Source organism: Lottia gigantea, assembly GCF_000327385.1.
Source record: "Lottia gigantea unplaced genomic scaffold LOTGIsca_8, whole genome shotgun sequence".
Classification (NCBI taxonomy): domain Eukaryota; kingdom Metazoa; phylum Mollusca; class Gastropoda; family Lottiidae; genus Lottia; species Lottia gigantea.
This window is the reverse complement of record NW_008710662.1, coordinates 4,381,318-4,403,312: the sequence shown is the minus strand read 5'-3', so window position 1 is coordinate 4,403,312 and position 21,995 is coordinate 4,381,318. Positions and strand designations below refer to the sequence as shown.

The following is a 21,995-nucleotide window of genomic DNA, read 5'->3' as shown; positions in this document are numbered from 1 at the left end:
ATGTCCAAAGAGAGAAATATTTCAACTATTTCTAGTTCTATGTTTTAATATAATCTCAAACTTAATTTGGATGAGTTTCTTAGTGACCTGGACTTAATGATACATGTTTCATCGAATACCATGACAAATACAAATAATAAAAGTAAGTCAATGAATTGCAGATACTTCTGCTTTAAGGCTATTTCCAGAACCTTTAATGAAATAACACTAAAGTTACTTGGGAAGTCTTCGATTGTGCCATATTCTTGCATGCGTTGAAGTCGAAAGTGAAGAGTTTGGCTTGGTAGCGATGAAAAGATGCAAGTGATTTGTTAGAAAATATTTGTTTACTTATGCAATTGAGCTTGAAGACGCTTGAACGATTAAATGAAAGTTCATTGGGGTGTTTTAATGACCTGGATTTGACATCTATGACAATAATATCATCTAACACTGGCTGTATCGATCTTTTCATTATATCACAAATTAAAACAACTTAACAGAATAATAGAAATATCTATATACATATGATGCTAGTTCCATAACCAAAGTTGAGATAGTATTCCAACCCTAACCGATCATGCATGATAAACCTCATATGATTATATATAATAGCGTGAAATAGATAGATCATAAAATAATATATTATATATGTATATAGTACATAATCAACAAGTTAAATGAATAAATTTTGAAAATAAATAATTTATATTTTTTGAAAATAGGATATACATTGTATCTTATACCGTCCATTTATACATGAAGCAAATATACAGGGCAAAAAAATAAATTGTTATTGAATTGCATGGCGTATTCATGTGAATAGATCTCTTTTACAAAAATAATTTGAATGATGTTGCCATGAATGAATATAAAGTGATTGAAAATAGAATAATGAAGAATGAAAACATTTAAACATGATAACCAATTTCCCCAATCAAAGCACTTATAATCACTTATAAACATCTATTATTCCATAGTTTATCTCTCGCTCTCTCTCGCTCTCCAAACACTAGTTTCATATCACCAATAAGTTTCTATAGTTTCAAATATTCTAGAACTTGTACAAGCAAAAACATAACATCACCTTATTTCTTTCATTACAAAATCACAGTCAAGAGAAATAGGAAGAGAATTGGTAGGTCCATGGTTTGTGTTTATATGATTATAATCTGGCCCCAACAATAACAACCACGGAATGATTAGAATATAATAATGACACATAACGTTTAGGTTTAATATTGTTCACAATCTTTTTGCGAAATGCGAAGCACAATTAAAAGACGGGACCATTCAACATTTGACTATGATTTCCTAATATAAACTTGTATCCTGTAAAAACTCCGAAGCTTGCATGGGTTCTATCTGATCAATAGAAAGTTCATCATCACCAGCTAATTCATTAAAATCATGTGGAAGGGTAACTAATTGAGAGGAGGTTGTGTCAATATTTGAGTCTATATTTTCATTTCCATTAATATCAGTAGTATTTTTTATTTCTTCTTCTGATTTACTTTCCGGATCAGGAGCTTGGAATTTATATGGAGAAAATTCACCCCGCATTTCACATACGACGTTTGTTAATGCCTTGATGTAATTTTTGGCTAATGCTAAGGTTTCTATTTTGGACAGTTTTCTTTCTAAGTTAACATGTGGTATAACTTCACGAAGCCCTTGAAAAGCGTCATTTAACGAATGCATTCTCATTCTCTCTCGCTCATTACTTTCAAGTCGTCGCATGTTTCTTTCACGAGCACTAGTTTTTCTCCGCCGAACTGATTTTTTACTGTTGCGCGGTTTCTTTTCACTTGGGTCTTCGATTGTATCATTTGTAGAACTACCAGAATCTGACGGGGAACTTGGATTGTCTCTTTTTACTCCTCGCTTTCTGGAGTTAAAGTCTGGTGTTTCTAAGCCTGCTAAATTCCACATGGTCATTTCTCCATTATCGCCATTATTAAACCCGATACCTAAACCATTAGATGACATATTAGTAGTTTCTGAACGCATTACCTGAAAAATATAAAAGAATAGATTTATGCATTAGTAAGTCATTATAGAAATCTTTTTGTAGTGATTATTGCTCCAGATTGATTGCCATTTTCAGGTCCAAACTCTGTTATAAGAAATTGACCTTAAACAGTTACATGTAGTATATATATATATATATATATACACGCAAATACAACCATGAACCTTAACATGTTCCAACTTATCTGAAAGTACATAACTTTATATATCTTAAGACTGTAAATACATTGCATATATTCTCTAGAAACGTAACCCTAGCTTTTTGTGATATTGAGAATTTCGAGGTTTGAATTTAAAATTTTTTTAAAAGATCTATTCGGCGTTTACTTTTACAGTACAACAAATTGATCAACAGTTTAACATTTTCTGGAACCATTCAACCCTCTAATAACATTTATTATTCCAAAAAATTTGAATGTCTTCTTTACAGACAAGAATCTAGAACTGTAATATATTGATTTTTGATAAAATTTACTAGACAAGTAACATACATCTACCATTAGATAGTGTCTAACATAAGTCTACATCCATCATATTCTACTATTAGCTATGGCACTTAGACAAAGCCATATTAAATTACAATGGATTATAATAGGCAAGCCTCTATGATTTATGTTTAGTCGCCTCTTCATTCCTGAAAACCTTTCATGAGATTGTGGGCGATTCCTGCAGAGACACGACTCACAGAACATGTCTAATTGTTTCTTCTACTTAATGAGAAAGGTCGTTTCATGTTCCATGTAGGAATAACAATGAATGGAATTCTAATATCACCTGCTTGTATGATGAATTTAGATTAACATCGTGTAATTTCCGCTATGAATCCATAAAAAGTGATTAAAGTATTGAATGGACAGACAATATCTAGTCTTCTTGACAATCTCTTATTTTGTTATTTCACAATATCATTTCACAGATTTAAACTGTTTCCATTCTTGAAAGTATTAGTCTAATGGGACTATCTTAAGTTCAACAAAGGGAAATACCATGCTCAGGATACATTACAAAAAGGATATGACGTCTTGAGCATCGTTAAGCTTCCAAAATTCCTTTAGTCACTTGATTCCAATCTTAAGTGAATGTAGGTATATATAAGTAACTATGGTTTACATTTATTGAGCTTGGATTTATGCGACAGCTGAAGATATTATCATTACTTCGTCAAAATTTTGTACTCATGAGTACGACAATCTCATTTATATGATTTCGGCGGGAAACTACCCTTGATATCCATTATCTGACGAAATTACGCATCTCTTGTTCTAGGTCTTTCAAATGTTCAGTTAGATCACGTTTTGAAATGAATATGATATACAATGTTAATGATTTAGTACCTTTGTGGATAAAAATGAAATATATCATTACACTAAGCCAAGCATGTATTTCCATTCACTCTTCTAAAATAGCTGTGACTAGATGGAAGTGGATTATGTATTCATCATAGTGATAATATTAATAGCTATTATTTATATAATATCATTATTTTATATCAATAGATACTTTGATTGAATTCATTGATGCAGTATCATTACTATCTGATACATTGATTATTATACTCGACACATTCTAATCAATGCCACCTACTGGTTTATACCCGTGCCAACTTTTCCATTGACTCTTTATTGCCTCCAGAAATAACCATTTATTTCACAGTTTTAACTTCAACTATATAGTCCACTTATTGACAATTCTAAACCCAAAAGACTATATAGAATTAACTATTTGCACTAAATGGGATACACAAGATGTATTAAGTGCTCTTGTGACTTCTTCAAGCATCATTCCAATCCCCCGTCTATTCTATATCTGAATATATATAACATATAACCAGATCTGACGTAACCATCGCAAACACCATTTTGACTTCGCGCCCATTTAGCTTAAATTATATTTAAGTTGAATTTTATGAGGCGTAATAGTCAACTAAGACATGATATACAGATAAAAATAAAATATTTCCTGTTGGTCGAGTATAATTGAATTGTTTGTCATTATAAGATAGTAGTAGATTGATAACAGATGGAAGTAAGGAAGTGGAAATTTTAGAAGAGAAAAAACTAATATAAAGAATGGTATCATGATTCTGAATTGAACATATCTGTGAACAATTAGATAGACATCTCATGCCCGATTTCATTCTAAATACAATTTGTTAACCCTCGGTGTCATGACCATTGTTGCAAATATAATCCTCAGACGTATCTCAGATTGTGTATTTTAAAGTTTAATATTATATATCGAAAAACGAGATATGGAATAAATTTGAACCACATTATAATCACGGCTAATGTTTTGACCAAGGAAATAATAGAAAAATGTTGAGATATACATAAATAGTATATTGCCATATTTCTCCTCCCCCAAGATCAAACCAGAATCCAACAAATGTGAGTTTCGTAAAATGGATTTAGTTTTTATAATAAGCAATCATAGTTACAAGATCAATTTCATTATTAAAACGATTTAGTTTATACTCAAACAAAACCTAAACAGGAACTACGACCAAATCACAATTCACATGACTTGCTTCATTACATCAACTAGTCATTGTATAGATCTCTATCGTTATATTAATTACAATACTAATGTAATTTATCTTAATTAATTATTAATACTTATATATCTTACATCATTATACATTGTTACAGGATTGGCTTTCGCCTACCCTCTTTATTTTATAAGTCAGGCTTGTATTTCTTTTAGAATAACATATTATACCTTTGCAGAACTTCAATACTATTGCAAAATCCCTCCATAAATAAGACCAAAAAAAGTTGAAATCAGACAATTATTAAAATAGGTATGTCATTAGGCTATCTGTTAAATTAAATCTCAATTGGCCACCCACACTTTTACTACATTGACATTTACCTTCTATAACACAGCAGCCCGATTTTCTATTCAATTCATCTTATTCTGATGTCAAATGACCTTTACCCAATCCATTATTATATTCAATTGTCCTTATTTACATGTATTATAATGTACTAGATAGAATCCAGAATATAAATGGTTGGTATCAAGTATCTGGCGTTTGTCACATACTGTTATGGTATCTAGTGTTATTCTATTCTCCCTTATCAAACTTCGGCTTCAACTCCTATAGCTAATTGGATTTATTTGTTTTTATTTCTCAACAACTTATCGATAGTGCAGCTGGTGGCCAATTGTGTCCCTGAGGTTATTTTCCTACCATTAGCTACCATCAGAATTCTCAATAGGACAATATTATGATATATTCGAAGTGCAGATGTGGAATCGTGCAATAATGTAGTTACAGCATTAATGTCCAGAATAAACATGGTTCAGGTCCGAACTCGAGTATGGATAGAACTTTTACCAGCACAATCGATGTATGTATGCACTACTTTGTCGCACCAGGTCTATTTGGTTCATCACATCTTCACTAAACGGATATATCTTGGTCTAGTCACGAACTGAAACCCGGGCGCCGTGTATTCGGGGATTACAAATCCCGGCTTGCTTTCACCTAGCCTTACGAGTTATTCTTCAGAAGTACACAGACAAAAATTTAGCTTATTGGGCATGTAATACAGTTTTATACTTCCTATATACTGATAAATAAACTATTGAATTAACCATACTGTCACACGTAAAAATATAGAAATTTAGATTGCCTCTATCTACATCTATCATTTGAACTATATGGCTTTTCGAGGAAGCCGAGTAAGGGCTGCAAATTTTTCGATCAAAATTTTAGCACTGCTTGAAATTAAAGCTTGTGTAATCATTGGATCGTTCGCCTCGTACACTGTGTCCATACTGGGGCCTACTAGATTTTGAGATCATGGTAACAATTCCATGCATTAAATAAATAGATCAGTCCAACTTTATCTTCTAAAATGGCAGACAAATATGTATTGGAATGTGATAAAATTTCAACTAAAATTTAATAAGCCACCAATTATGTCGTATGCCTGATAATATATCTATTATTATATAATAACAATGTAAATACCACTGAATAATTCCAAATATGCAAGAAAAACACAGAGATTGTCAACTCAGAAAGTTAATGTGTCTGTCTGATAGAGTACAGAAATATGCAGAATGTTCTAAGATTGTTCACCGTAAACCGCACGACAGAAACTATAAACAGTTTGTAATAGAAAATTGAGACTAACCAAAATATGGATAGGCCTACTAAGATACAGGACTTAAATACACTGACCAAAACAGATTTTTATGACAAAGATAAAGCAGCCACGAAAAAACTACAAGACACAAATACACCAACCATGAGAGAGCTACGTGACATGGAAACACTGACCAATATAGGAGCTACTTAACATAGATACACTGACCATGACAGAACTACATTATATAGATACATTGATCAAGGAGGCAATTCAAGACAGGACTAGATGGCATGGATACGCTGACCAAGACGAAACCACATGACATAGATAAACTGGCCATGGCAGAACTACATCACATAGATACGCTAACTATGACGGAACTACATAACATATATACACTGACCATGACAGAGCTACATGGCATAGATACGCTGACCAAGATATAGCTACATGCATCGATACACTCATCAAGATAGAGCTACATGGCATAGATACACTGAGCAAGATAGAGCTACATGGTATAGATACGCTGATCAAGACAGAGCTACATGGCATAGATACACTAAGCAAGATAGAGCTACATGGTATAGATACACTGATCAAGATAATAGAGCTACATGGTACAGATACGCTGATCAAGACAGAGCTACATGGCATAGATACGCTGATCAAGATAGAGCTACATGGCATAGATACACTGACAAAGACAGGGCTACATGGCATAGATACACTGACAAAGACAGGGCTACATGGCATAGATACGCTGATCAAGACAGAGCTACATGGCATAGATACTCTGATCAAAATAGAGCTACATGGCATAGATACACTGACCAAGACAGGGCTACATGGTATAGATACACTGACCAAGACAAAGCAAGATAAAACAGAAACACTGAATCAAGTCAAGATAGATTGTTAAGCACCATTGAACTGAATAAAGCTTTGAGTTTTCAAAAAAGTACAATAAGTCAAACAAAGTCAGGAAGAAGGACAGAACAGAGTCAGAATATGTAGTATGATGTTCACAGATGAGATTTGTAATGAAAATATGCCCGTTATTACTGTGTTAAATCATTTGAGCCTACCCATAGTATTATTCATGTAAAACATTAGGTGCTGGAGGAGTGCACATGGATCAAAATGTCTCCCCAATAAGTGCACTGATATATTACAAACAATTACAATACTTGACCTTATCAGTATCCTTAAAAATAACGTAGTAGTATTAAATAATATGCTGCTATTTTAACAATTATTACCATAAATGTCACCGTCAAACTTACTGTATTATTTAACATAAATACTGTTATTTAGACTGATGGCGACCTTGATGTAAGAACAATAACGCCTACAATAGAACACTCCACACAAACACAATAAACTAAGCTAATTTTAATACAGTACTTACTAGTTAATAAGAAAAAAGTGACAACTTTAAATTTATAATTCTTACATAGTCCAGATGATAATCCTCTTCATGCCACTACAACACTACATATCAATTCTCTTACTTTTACAACACTGTCACTTTCCAGTCAGACAATTTAAATAGGAAAATAATGGCATGAAGAAATTGGCTGCCTGGCTTCTAAACAAGTAGTAATATACATGTCTCTTGTAACCAATTACATTCAACTTAAATATTACAACAGATTCCGTCTGTGGTTTACAAGTGAACAACCTTGGTGGCATTTGTTCAAATAAACAGAAGTAATATTCACAAATATCATTTAGGCATTAATCCATTGTATATCAATTTAACTCAAGCCTTGTAACTAAGTTGGAAAGGACACATGTAAACAAGGGAATTGTGCCAAAATCAAATTGTGGCTCTTGCATCTCTCACACAACCCAGGGAACATATCTTATTAAGAACAACTCATTCGGTAAGTTGAATCAAGAAAAAAAACTCAAAATGATAAGCTGTCTCAGACAATGTCATGTTAACTTTCTCTAAACGTATCCCATTTACAATCAGAGATTTAATTTCAGAATCATTTAAAAGCCTATTTGTCTAACTTAACATTTCAGTTAAATTCTCAGAGTAAGAAATATCCTAATTCTTCCTATTCTAATTTAAAGTGCTAGCGACCTTGGAGGGTATGATTGTACTTGCAAATAGACTCATCTATGTCGACATGATTTACAATGTATTTTTAGCTATCAGACAAGTTACTGTAACTAAATAACATAACCTTATCATTTATAACCAATGATCAAACATAAGGAAAAGAACTTGCTGAAATAGGGAAACATTTGAATTTATGTGCTAAGTTAATACCAATTTCCAAGGAAACTAAGCCAATTGGCCAGAAATATGCAAAAATCAAAAGTGTCAAAGCAATCGCCTGGCATACCTTGGTCAAACAACCTACAGTGCCCCCAAAAAGCAGTATTAACCGGTATCAGTAGCCGAGGTAAGATATTGATAATAATGTTCAATGGGATCAGTTAACATAGTCAAACGAAGTAGAGAAAAAACTTAGAGGTATTCGATTAGTGTTCGAATAAATGATCCGTGAAGAAAGTCTAGTATTTCCAATATAGACATCTTTCCATCATGTTTGTCATTAATATTACTCCTGGTATTTTACATATTTCTAGCGGCAAATTGAAAGGCAGTGAGAATTATAATCATTCTGTCATTTTACTGCTAACAAAAACTATTGATGTCTTATATTTCTCACGACTAGCCATATATTGTATAGACATTGGTATATCTGTCAGAACTCGGCTTGACTTTAACTGTAGAAACATTGTTCATGAGTAAATCATTCATATTAATTGGCCTTGGTACTTGTTTCTGTGAAACTATTGGACAACTTGTTCATTTATTTCTTTCGATTACAAAGTTCTGACAAAATCAAAACATCCGGTTGCAATGGACAAATAAATGCCAGCGAAAATATAAACATCCGGTTTCGATCTTCTGCCACCAAAATGTGATGGACAGCTCGTCATTTATTTCTTTCAATTACAAAGTTCTGATAGCAGAATCAAAACATCCGGTTGAATTGAACAAATCAATGCCAGCGAAAAAATGAACATCCGGTTTCAAACTTCTGCCACCGAATTGTGATGTTTCGGTAACAAAAGTCTGTCAAGAAACATCCGTTCCACAAAAACGTAAATTTCTTGAAATAACTCTTTCTGGTAAATGTATGTAACCTTAATGAAAAATAACGATCACCAACGCCATGACCAACATCTGGATCAAGATAACCAAAAAAAAACATCAATAAGGAAAACCGGTCAGTTGTGAAAATGTCATCTTCTTACCACTTTGCTACATAGAACAAAGTTCTCTACCTGCATTTCCAAAATTACTGAAATTGTGTCTTTTGGTTAGATTGACCTGGGCTGCCTTAAAACTGGATTTGATAAAGAGAAATTCCAGTCTAGCAGAAACATGTATAAAATAGTATATTAATTTAAACCAGAAGTAACATATGAATTAAGTTAACTGTCCTCTACTATCAACAACAATTATGGTGTTTTAATTTCATTTTATACACATGTTTACAAGTGGATTGTCATTGAAAAAAGAAACGAAAGGAATGTAATAAGTTGAGAAATGTCTTGGATTATTTGGAAGTTGTAAATCTTCCAATAGAAAATCAAAAAAGATATTGTTCAAGTCTGATGTGTTTTTTATGAACTTGTTTACTGATCTACTCTAGTTGAGCATATGATTTAATTCCGTGCCTTTTGTTTTCATTATTTCCATTATTTCAATACCTACAATGAATCCGGTTGAACGGAATATATATCTGTTGACATCATTTATATCCGGTTACATTGCGTTTCATTTAATGATGTAGACTCAGTTCCAATTGCAGGACATTATAAAAGTTACTGTATTAAATTTATTCAATAAAATGTGTTTTAAGACACAATTTGAGAAATAAACACATTTGACATCAGACGCAAATTGAAGTAAATTAAAACAAATCAAGGAAATCGTTCGTCAAAAAGTTTCACACGAGTGTTTTTGTTATTTTGACATAACTAAATTTGAAACTGAAGCTGAAATTCGTAAATACGACTAGTTGGTAATATAATCAACATGGTTTCTATGTTTATCTAATATTTCTAATCTCTTCACGATTCTGTCATTCTAACAAGCTTCTTGCTAATAATAAATCACGAGTATTCATAAAACATAAAAACTCTTAGTCCCCATGTAAAATATCTCATGGGATTTACTCTAAGCTCAATGTCGAACATTCATAGAATATATCTAAGACATAAAACAATCGTAAATAGGCCAATACATTTGTACAAAGGAGCAAATTTCGTGACATTCATCATTCAAGAAACGTCAAGAATTTGAGCCAATCTAGTTACCACAGAATGATGGTGTTTATGATTACCAACAGCTTACAACCACAATACAATGTTAACCATGTTTTCTAAGAACTTGCAAACTTGGCAATGTCATCTATATTGTAACCTATTCGAAATATAAGCAGATGTTGTCTGTGTTACTAAAGTAATTTCCACCGTCAGCAAACAGACAATTTAAATGATCAATTCTATAATTTTCTATATCGTATATAATTAGAAAAAAAACTGCAAGTTAGAAGTGACATTACAATATGTATTGCTCTTTCAAACAGCTGAAATGTCAATCGCTATTAACATGTTTTATAGAATTCTAAATTGATTTTTACGCTAAAATGCAATAGTGTCAATTACTTTTTACAATTTTCAATTGCTTTAGAAAACATCCAACAATCTTTCATATCGATCCAGAATATCAAATTTCCACTTATGAGAATAATGCATTCAAGTGCTATCACTCAATTTAACCTGAGCTCCAACGCCTGCGTCTTTGATTGTATATAAGTCTACTATATCAATCATGTGAGACATGATATGATTACTCCTTCAAGAACACCCGATACTACCTCCATAGATAAAGATTTTTGTTCTTAGTTATTTTGACATAGTAGGACCATTTGCAATTTGAGATGTCAAGGATGATCGGCATAAGGCATAACCACATATTTGCCATAACACGACACTTAGATACAACAAAACGTCCTCATAAATAACAAATAACCATAACAAATTTGTTAAATCTCACCTTAGGTAAAACTGCCTGGTAAGTGATGAAATTTATTAGAGAGAAAACAGCCAGTACCACTCAAAACAAGTGGCAATTTAAGACTGTCAACTCGGACAGAGTAGAAACTGATAAGAAATTTTAATGAGAAAATCGGGACTAAAACACCTGTTGATTTCACTAGTAACTAGTATATATAAATTGTATGAAATAATAGTTGCTATAATTCATATCGATTTGATATATAAATATATATACCATCACTAACCCGGAAAGAACACACAAACAGAATTTATGTTCAGCTTCGAGTCCTTGCTGTAGGCTTTATTATTGTATTGAAGCTGACAAGTTATTATAGTGACTACACATTGCTGATCACATTACCTTCCAGTTTTGTTCTAGTTCTATTTTCTCTTATCTACATTCTTCTTATGGAGGCGTTTGAGATTGACACAGAAAACCCCAGTTGGGTTATGATAAATGTTACGTGCATAAGCCTTGATAAACTAAATTGATTACCTAAAGAAGTGCTCAACAGTATTTAAAAGTAACTTGAGTCATTAAAATATAGGTTAAATAATTCCTTACTTCTTCCAGTCTTACAATTTACAGCAATATCTATATCAATCTGGTTCATTCTCATCAAAGGAAGTTCACATTGAGTATCGCTTTAAATCATATTCATCAAATGCCCAATTCAATTTAATGGATTATTTTTGAATAAGCATGGTTTTGAACTGCGAAGAATTTGAACAGTCGGTTTGATAGGTTAGCTCAGCATATAATGTTGATCACATTTTTTTATTGGACAGCTGGCCAACTGATGAGATATTCAACACATAGACAAAAAAATCGACGTATGTGGAGTGGAATGATAATGAGATTGAAAAGAAATATTGTTTCACAACATAACCCCCTATATATAGCTTTATATATATTTAAAGAACATCTGCTTTTATCATAAAAGCAAAAGGCGTGGTATTTTCTTTCTTTTTTTACTGCACAAAACTATTTCCTATGAATAAAATATGGTTTTCGGTTCGTTAAGAAGGTGGTTAATGTTCTTACATCTGGAAGAATATAGTGTTATACAGACTAGACTACTGAAATCGGTGGCATTCCTTAGAACAAGTGTATGTCAACTAGAATGGGTTCAAGTTATGTGTGTCATCAGTATATTTCTCACTGCCTCGAGACCAAATGACTCGAAACCCTACGGATCTAAAGTCAAACGAAAGAGAATAAACATTCTTCGCTATCAATTAAGATACATAATATTAAAATTCAGTATTAAAAAAAATCCATCAATTTCCCTCGTAAAAATGTGATTTATTTTTCCAGTAAACTGCTTCTTGAAATGGTTCAAATCAAATTACCTAGGTCAACAAATTACAACGACAGAAACATATAGCAGCAAACAGCATGATATATTGGTTATTCTAAATACCATTGATCAATTGATGAATTCGTCTAGAAAATAATGTCATATTTTAATTGAATTAAATGTTTTACCACAGACGTACATGTCATGTTTGAAAGATCAAGGATAGAAAACCTCCTACACATCCTGTAATTATCCCCTGCATTCTATTTAATCTTTTCATTTGTATATTAATTATCAAAGTACATTGCTCTCAGCAAGATGAGGTCGATCTCTGAGGAATAAAGAGGAAACATGGTGAAAATAATCTTTAAAAATATTTCATAGACTGGAAAAGCCCTTTAAATGCGCCGTGGTTTTAATCTTCACTGGATAAATAATTCAACGGTGGTGTTTTGTGTCTGTTTGACCTTGTAGAGGTGGTACTTCCGGTTTCCAATATGGCATGGCAAGCACGATTGAAGGCTTAAGTTGAAAATATCTAATTATAGAAGTAGAATAAGGTGAAGATTTAGTAAAAACATTTTGGCTTTTTCTTTTTTTTTTCTTTGGCAATTTTTTAAGTATTCAAAGAAAAACCTCATCTTTATAATTTAAGTGGTTCTGTTATATTTTTCTCTTGCTTTTCGACACCAAGCATAGAATATCACAAGGCTCATTATTTGAAACCTATCTATCATAAGTCTCTAAAAGTGAAGTGATGTGTTTTTAACATTCTTTGTACTTACTACGTTTGATTCTAGAACCAAGAAAACCCAGTGACATTAACTCCGGGAATAGTAGATTAGGGCATTATCTAATAATTTGTAATATCCATTTCTTCTAATTTACCCATTATCTTTAAATTAACTTATTATTTAGGATTTAGGATATTTCTTTGACACAAAACGGATAGAGTTATGAGAGAATAAAATTAGAATACTCTTATTCTATTATTGAAAGCGATGTAGCAGATAATATATTATAACTAACAACTAAAATCTAGGTTAATCTAAGAAAAAACCATCAATACAACAAAATCATTCCTTCATTAAACTGACCCTTTAGACAAGTCAAGCAACAACTCTTACACGCACATTTAATCACGAACATTTTACTTAAGCCATTTTATTTCACTTAAAACAATTTCGCTGAAATGTTTTAACATTTTTTGTAGTTAATTGGAATTGTTCCAGTGTTTCCGCTACATTGACATTCGAGATATCTTGTTTTTAACATTTCAAATCATTTTCTTGAAAATTCTTTAAAAGAAATTTATAAATCTTATCCTAGCTCTGATAATTGTTTGTTGTTGGCCACATCCTTCATCCAAACACTAAATATTTGTCAGACAATTGTGAGAACTCGACATTCAAGCGAAAGTAATTCTGTCGAGGTCACCCATTTAATAGCTATTCTACGAACGGGGGTTGCCACAGCAATGAAACGTGTACATATTACATTCGACATTTCCTGATGCTAACAGCATTGTTTCTTTTCAGATTTACTGACGCTGATTGAGTGAATCAAGATTTTGAAAAGTAGAGCCAGTTACACCATCGTTGCCTTTTCCTTCCTGGAAAGCTTATTTGTCACATTAAACTACAGATTGATTAAACGAGGAATAGGAATGATCTGTAGACATCCGAATGCGTCAGATATCCTAACAGTCAAATATCTGTCTGAGCTCTAGAAGAAAATATGACCCTAGTATATAAAACACATTAAAATGGAGAAAACAATGATTTATATTGGAAATTAGAGTGAGAGATATTGATAATATTCTATTTATGTCACAGATTAAATGGCTTCTATTGACTATTTTATGTGACAATATTATCGATGTTGCCTACAGAAAAATTGTTGGAGTATAAAAATAGTGTTAAAGTAATGTAGTAATAGATTGAATGAAACCAATAAAATGTGCCAAGTAATAATATTATTTTATCTTACTATTCATGGTACCATATAAATCACATCTTGTAGTATGTCATAGCAACATAAAGTATAATAGTTTATAATTTGTGATCTAGTATGAATCATTTGTATACTTATCTTACTATCCATGGTACCTTGGTCCAATATAAACCAAGTATATACTATATATTATGTGATCCAATATAAACCAAGTTTATATACTATATATTATGTGATCCAATATAAACCAAGTATATACTATATATTATGTGATCCTGTATAAACCAAGTATATACTATATTATGTGATCCAGTATAAACTAAGTATATACTTTATATTATGTGATGCAGAACAAAAAAAAGTATATACTTTATAGTATGTGATCCAGTATAAACTAAGTATATACTTTATATTATGTGATCCAGTATAAAACAAGTATATACTTTTTATTATGTGATTCAGAATAAACCAAGTATATACTTATGTACTTAACCTTATATTACAAAGTATTTTATTATTCGGTGTCCATGGCATATCCAGATTTATATGTTTCAATTTTAATATATCTCTGTAACAACCTTTCAGCAGTAAAATACACTATTATTCTTTGGGGTGTGTCTGTTAGACTTCAAAAGATATGCACCGTTGTGAACTGATGTATAAAATGAAATATATCACACCTCGAATAATTTTGAAAAAAAAAACAATTGCTCCGAGTATATGCAAGCCTTTTGAAGCTGTCGGCATTTCAGACGTGATTGTCGATTCTATCATGTTATATGATAAATGTCTTTCAAAAGAGAGTATATATTAGTTGGATTGACTATTATAGGATATGTCTACATGATATATGATAGGCATTTTACCTTCAATTTGTGATATATAAAAAATTGTCATGTCAGCATTATCTATCAGCTCGATAGGAATTTAATGTATTCCAAAATTATCCACTCGAATGCGTTTAATATTCGTGATAAATTTGAAATAGGATTTGCCTACATGTTTGTCTTTTATCAACAGATGTTTCATTATTATATTATTATGTTCTCACTTATATGTTTTGTAAAATTCTAAAGTAAAACTGTTTGCATCATATGACCCAAATATTTTTTGTCGCGGTAGTCGTAAACAAACCTTTACCAAAGAAATTCCCCCATTTTCACCATAATTGCAAGAAAGTTTTGCGTTCAGTCACAATTTGGCTACATTTGTTTATGTTCCTAAACTTTCGGACAAATGCAGAAATCACACGAAAACATGTCAGCTTTACTATGCTAGGAAAAAATGTCCTATTTTGAAAAAATCTAGATATTTTTAAAGTGCCGTCTTTCGAGAAACGAGTATTTTCAAATCCTGAACAACACTATCCAAAGCTTAATACGTAATGTGGACAGCCTTCTGTATTTCAACATTGAGAGGCATGTTTGAAACAAAAACACAGTAAATCTTTAAACCTTTAACACGACAAATGTTGTATTGATTAGAATCATTTAATACCACTATATATTAACCTACTTCACTCTACTTCACTTTTTATAACGCTCACTTTTTAAAGTTCCAATCGTAAATGGTAATGAATGAAATTGTAATTGGTTTGTTCAGATATAAATAGCTTCTAATTAGAAAGGAAAAACATTGAGAAACTGAATATCGAATCAGTAGAAGAACTAAGAAATCACAGCCTAGTAACTATGTGGAATGTTTGTAAAGAGAAACTAACGCTTGAATTCTTCAACAAGTGAGATTGTGTTTTGTGTCATTATAATGAAAAGAGAAAAAATGTTAGTGGTAATTTCCCTGTGGACTTTCTACGTCATTAACTGGTCTACAGATCAAACATTCTATATCCCTTTTATCAATACGTATTAGAACTCTCTCTAATCCGCTTATACTTTCTCAAACACCTAATCATAAATTCATATAACAAGGACTATTTACACGAACATCTCTATATATATTGTAGACGACAAACAAATACATTATAGATCTTAATATTCTTTAATATCATACAACTGGGATCAAGTAGACACGTGCCTGGTCGCCACTTTCACAGGAAAAGACAGGAGTCATCCTTTGGGGTGCTTTATGGCTCCTCCAGATAAAAAAAACCCATTAAGTTGTCATTATTAACTAGTTGTTATAAACCAAATAAATCAAATCAGTTAGATCTAAAACGTTACGAAAACCATATATTGTGATATTTTTTTTTTTAAGTGATATGGCATAATAACTCATCCACATTGACTAACACTGGCTTATTTCAGAAAGAACAATTCTGACCTGCTTATTATACGTATTATCATACCATTTATCAATTTCCAAAAGTTCCCTAGATTAGATAGAGTGGTAATTTATAATAAACGTTTTTAATCTGGTAGATAGCCTACTATCTGCTATTATTAACTATGATGGTAACGATGGTGTATAATACCAGTAAACATATACTAATTATATCTCTAGATAATTATTATTAAATATAGTACTAATTAACTTTCTATTGACATTTCAGCTTAATATCTCAATCTCCCTCTCTCGACACACATATTACGCCATTTTAAAACCGTATAAAGCCGACTATTCTTGAACTAATGTTACATGTATCGTGTTGGATATATATCAATCTACGCCGTTGAAAATCACTCAAAGATCTAATAAAATCCACCGATCTGTGTGAATATTGGTACCATTGAAAGCATTGATGCAGACAGTGTTGCTGATTAAATCTCTAGCTGAAATCTAGAATTTCTGACTAGATACAATAAGTCAGTAAAAAAGAAACAAACCATATGACCTTTTGATAAGATTTTAAACTAATGTGTTCCAACCAATTCTGTTCTCAGTCGGCGATACAGGCCTCGGGTAAGACGGATCGTGAAATTTACACAAATAATAAACTTCACTTACAGTCGATCTTAAGACATTCTACAGACAGTCAAATACTGCTTGAAGGTGTTTTTAAAAGGTTTCCATCTTTAACACGAAAAGCAATAATCATCGTTTAAGAATTTCAGAGGACCACCCATAAATTGCTCAGAGATCGTTCTCCAATACCAACAATTTGAATCCTAAATTCAAATGCCGATATTACATGCTTTATGACCTTCACCAGTGCATCTGGAGAGACATTTAATCCTACACTTCAGACATTATAGTTCCAAGGCATTTGCGTCGATAAAACAATATATTGCATCGTTATGATGTATCTTGTTATTGGCTTCGGGGATACACACTTTCTTGTAGTAGTCTGACCTTCAAGAGTCTTTCTTGAGATGGTTTGTGTTCTCCGCGATTCGTCTCAAATAAAGCTTTTTTCCTTTGAATGATTCAACAACCAGCAACAAAATTATATGCCTGACATCTTGGTATTTAATTATCTTTTTTCGCGAGTTGTCATGATTGTCGTGAAATGCCATGATAGTCATTTCTGTAAATGAGGTCTAGAATTGATAAAATAAAGTACTATACTTACACCTGAACAAAAATAAGAACCATCAAAACTCCACACAATATCCCACAAACTAGCCTTAATAATATATAATAATATAGATCAACATTATTCCTGCCTTACTATCTGTAATTTCTACTGGTAATAGAGGTCTATCTTAGTTCCACTATCAAACTACTTTATAACAACTCTACAAGGAACCTCAATACACTTTCTTCATTCTATTATTTTATGTCTAGATTTATAGCCATTGGCTACTTCCATCCTAGCCTTCCTTTTATATGATACCAATTGAATAAATCAACTAGATGGTGTTTTTAGATTAGTTTACTTCAAGATAAGACCATATTAAATTGCTTTATAGACTAAAACTAGGCTGACCTCAATAGCAGATTACCAGATGGCAGTGGCTATTTTGACCAGTGACCCACAACCCTATCAGCAGTGGCGGAGCCTAAGGGGGGACAGTGAAGGCAGCAGACCCCCTCCCCCTCGCAGCCCCGAAAGCAAGTTTTTCGAGCAAAAATCTTATAACTGTGTTAGAGATTCGGGCAATCTCTGATATCTCGCCCTCCTCGCCGAAACGTTACTAACATGTAACAGTCAATCCCATGTTGTGGACTTTTAGAAAAGAGCATCCTGTAACGCTTGACAGTCGCAACAATGGGTATTAGCCAATACTTTTAGTGAATGTACTTTAACAACATGAATGTCAGGCACAAAATCCGAATAAAGTTCATTATAGTTATGATACTGACTTTTGGAATAAGCATCAAGTCTAATTGTCATCACAAGAGACGTCAAGGACACTGTTTTTAACTATAGAAGTACAGTTAATCATGGGAGCTTAAAGTGACAGAAAGTATCCGCTTATTGATTCTACAGCTAGTCATCAAGGATCTAGCGACCACCTGGTGTCACTACATACTAGTGTTACATACAGTATATATAATTATGAGTTGCACAAATTTTCAATCACTAAATACATGTATGGTTCTCTTCGGTGTACCATATACACTATTTCCACTATTTGCGTCTGTACATGTTAATGAAACGGCCTATTTGTCCCTGACTTAATGGATTTTCGCTCCAACGGATTTTTTGATATTCTGAGATGAAAAACGCTTCATTCTCTTTGAATTTTGTCTTATACCTTAACTAATATAGCCTCCTTTCTTGTATCATTGAAGATTGTTAATGCAGCAAATTGGTTGGATAGTACGTTAGCGAATACAGCATATCAGAGACCTTAATGACTATAAGTCATAATGTTTACAGTACTTCTGTCAAGGGCTCTGATTGGCATATTCGCAGCATTCTGTGATATGACTATCACTAGTGTCACAGTCAAGGTATAATACGAAGTTCGTAATAGCTTAACACTGTGAAGATGACTGTTCTAGGAAAATGCAGACTGATCAGAAAGCATTATTTTACACAAAAACAAAGTAGAATATCACATAACAATTTATAAGTGATTAAAATAACGTTAGCTTACCATGTGGACACATTCTTGCTGGAAATCTACATACAGTGAATACGTGAGTGACAATAGCTCGTTTGAACTATATCAGTTATATCTGAACAATATCTCTATGTTTTATTTGCCAGTAATCTACAAGCCATCTTACAACCATTAAAAATTAAATCTATACTCCACATCAAGTTTAAATCTAGACCTTTCCAGACTAATAATCTAACATTATCAAAATATACCTCTGTCTATCATTTCATGTTTTTTATGTGTGACATTTTCCTATATTCAGTAGTCTCTTCAAAGAGCAGAGGTGTGGGAGGTAACACTACATTCCATTTATAATACATGGCTACATCAAAATCTTTACAACGGTTATCTTATAAATCGAACATGTACACCAATGTGATTATAATATAATCTCATTATATTAGGTTGATTCCTTGAATTTCTACGTTTACTGCTTTTCGTCAATGTTTGTTTTCAAAGGAAATGTGAATGTCATTTGAAAAAGAACTCGAAACACTGGCAATATAATAGTGTTAAGCTTATAGTTATTGAGAGTGACAAATACAATCCAATGAAATGGGTTAACTTAAGCCAGATTAGCATATTAAAGCCTGCAATTTAATTTTCTTGCATGCGGAATAAAAGTCTATAAGAGGACTAGAAGAAATTGAAGTTAGGTATGTGAAAGGTCGAGAGATTTGATTAGTAGAAATGTCTCAGTACATTATTTAGTAAAATAATAGAGATTTATTTAGATATATAATAGAACGTAGACGTACAATAATAGAAACTAACTAATTATGTTTATACTGTATCAGCTAGAAGAATCAAATATAACCTCCATATCATTTATATATTGTAAGTCGCCGTGTCTAATAAAAATAACATCTCGCTGAAAATTAATTTTTGTGCCAGGGTTGTTGGAGTGGGGGAGTATTGGAGTATCGATTTAAACCACTTAGATCATGTGTATAATAAAACTAAAAAGCACTCATCTATCGACCCGAAATAAATGGTCAAAGATAAGACAATCTGCATTTGTTAGAAGTATCAGTTGTCGCCCACTCCATTAATCAACTTAAGATTATATTTTCAAGGCTCTTGTACGTTTTTCCTGCTGTAGGCAATATCTTTCAACATACTACAGTATTATCAGAGTTATTTTATACCTTTAGTCTTGTTCGATAGAGATCTATCCTACAGGGAAGGAGGGGCTACAATTCGTATATGGAATCAGATTGGGAAACTCTGTACGCGGTATAAAGTGTTATTTTTTCTCTGTCTAGATGACAGCTACGTGCCATCAATATGTAGAAATCCGATGATAAAACTGAAAGCTAATGAATTATTCACCAATACTACAGCCAAGTCTCATTATAAGCTGACAAATCAGTGGCTAATCAAAATTTATTTGAGCACACATAATGGCGATATATCAGTTGCTAAAACAAGTTGTAGTTTGTGGTATAACCATGTTGTTATCTATAGCAGGTTGATGAGCTTGATGGAATATATCTTTACATTGTTACTGTAGATATATCACACTTGAATCCATATATATACTGTTATTTACCATATATACATCCAATCAATCGCTAATTAATACATATGTTTCATTAAAATTCAAATCTAAATCAATCTCATTAAAGACAGAAATCCCAGCTGTGTAGGATTGGTTCCCAGTTTAAAATTAAACCCAACTTCGTTAATGTCTGAATATTCTATATCACCTTAAAAGCAATTTGTGATAAAATAAAAGCACAACACAAATTATTACATATTACATACATGTAATATACATATTACATATTATGTATGTGGTCCACGATATACCAATATAGCCTGTTGTCGTTTGTAGAACATAATTTCATGTCAGTCAAGGCAATAGGATTGTATTCCCACCAGATTGATATAAATGGATGGATGTATTATGTGACATAAAATATCTGAAAGAGACAGTGTTACCTTTGCCTTTATATTTACGTATATCATGGAACTTACATGATGAATTGAAATTTGAAATAAAGGGTGTGTCAAATGCTAGATAGTCTGATATCTTCAGGGACGAAAATCATTTGCCAGAAAACTAAACATCCCTTATTACTGTAAATTAACTTGTCTATTCATACGTAACCCTGTTTCTAATTGTTATTATATAGTATGTATGCATGGGAGGGTTCATTAAGGCATTCGAGGGTATCAAATAGATGTTTGACACATTATTTCCCCATCACTTGGTAATTTCAATCTTTAAACGGTTGATAATGTAGGATTCCATTTTAAAATGAAGGTGTATGGACGTATGTGAATCTGAGAGTTAACAACTTCAGAGGAGCTACGGACGTTTACATATTTAATAATGTTTCTGTAAGGAATGATGAATAATGAGCGATCTCTTACTATAGTCATGTTACTGATATCATGTTCTTTTTTAATTGGGAATATGTTGTTACCCTCACATTATCTACAATTCATCTATTGCTCAGAAAATACATATCAAAAGGCATATTTGGATACTAAAAATTTATATCATGAAAGCTTGCAAAGTTGTTGGTGCAGAATTCATGATGATGTCAATAATCTGACCTGACCGAGTAGAAAATACCAAT

The 21,995-nt window shown here is 32.2% G+C and overlaps 2 protein-coding genes across 2 annotated transcripts; one reads left to right on the top strand and one right to left on the bottom strand.

Annotated features, from left to right (window-relative positions):
* Positions 1-1,431: 1,431 nt before the first annotated feature.
* Positions 1,432-1,758, bottom strand: LOTGIDRAFT_98055 (hypothetical protein; the record flags this gene model as incomplete). The annotated part of the gene is made up of 1 exon (XM_009067111.1): positions 1,432-1,758. A coding segment is annotated over one exon (327 nt), but the record flags the coding sequence as incomplete, so codon positions are not given.
* A 4,809-nt stretch (positions 1,759-6,567) lies between these two features.
* On the top strand, positions 6,568-7,032 carry LOTGIDRAFT_107942 (hypothetical protein; the record flags this gene model as incomplete). The annotated part of the gene is made up of 1 exon (XM_009067110.1): positions 6,568-7,032. A coding segment is annotated over one exon (465 nt), but the record flags the coding sequence as incomplete, so codon positions are not given.
* Positions 7,033-21,995: the final 14,963 nt, after the last annotated feature.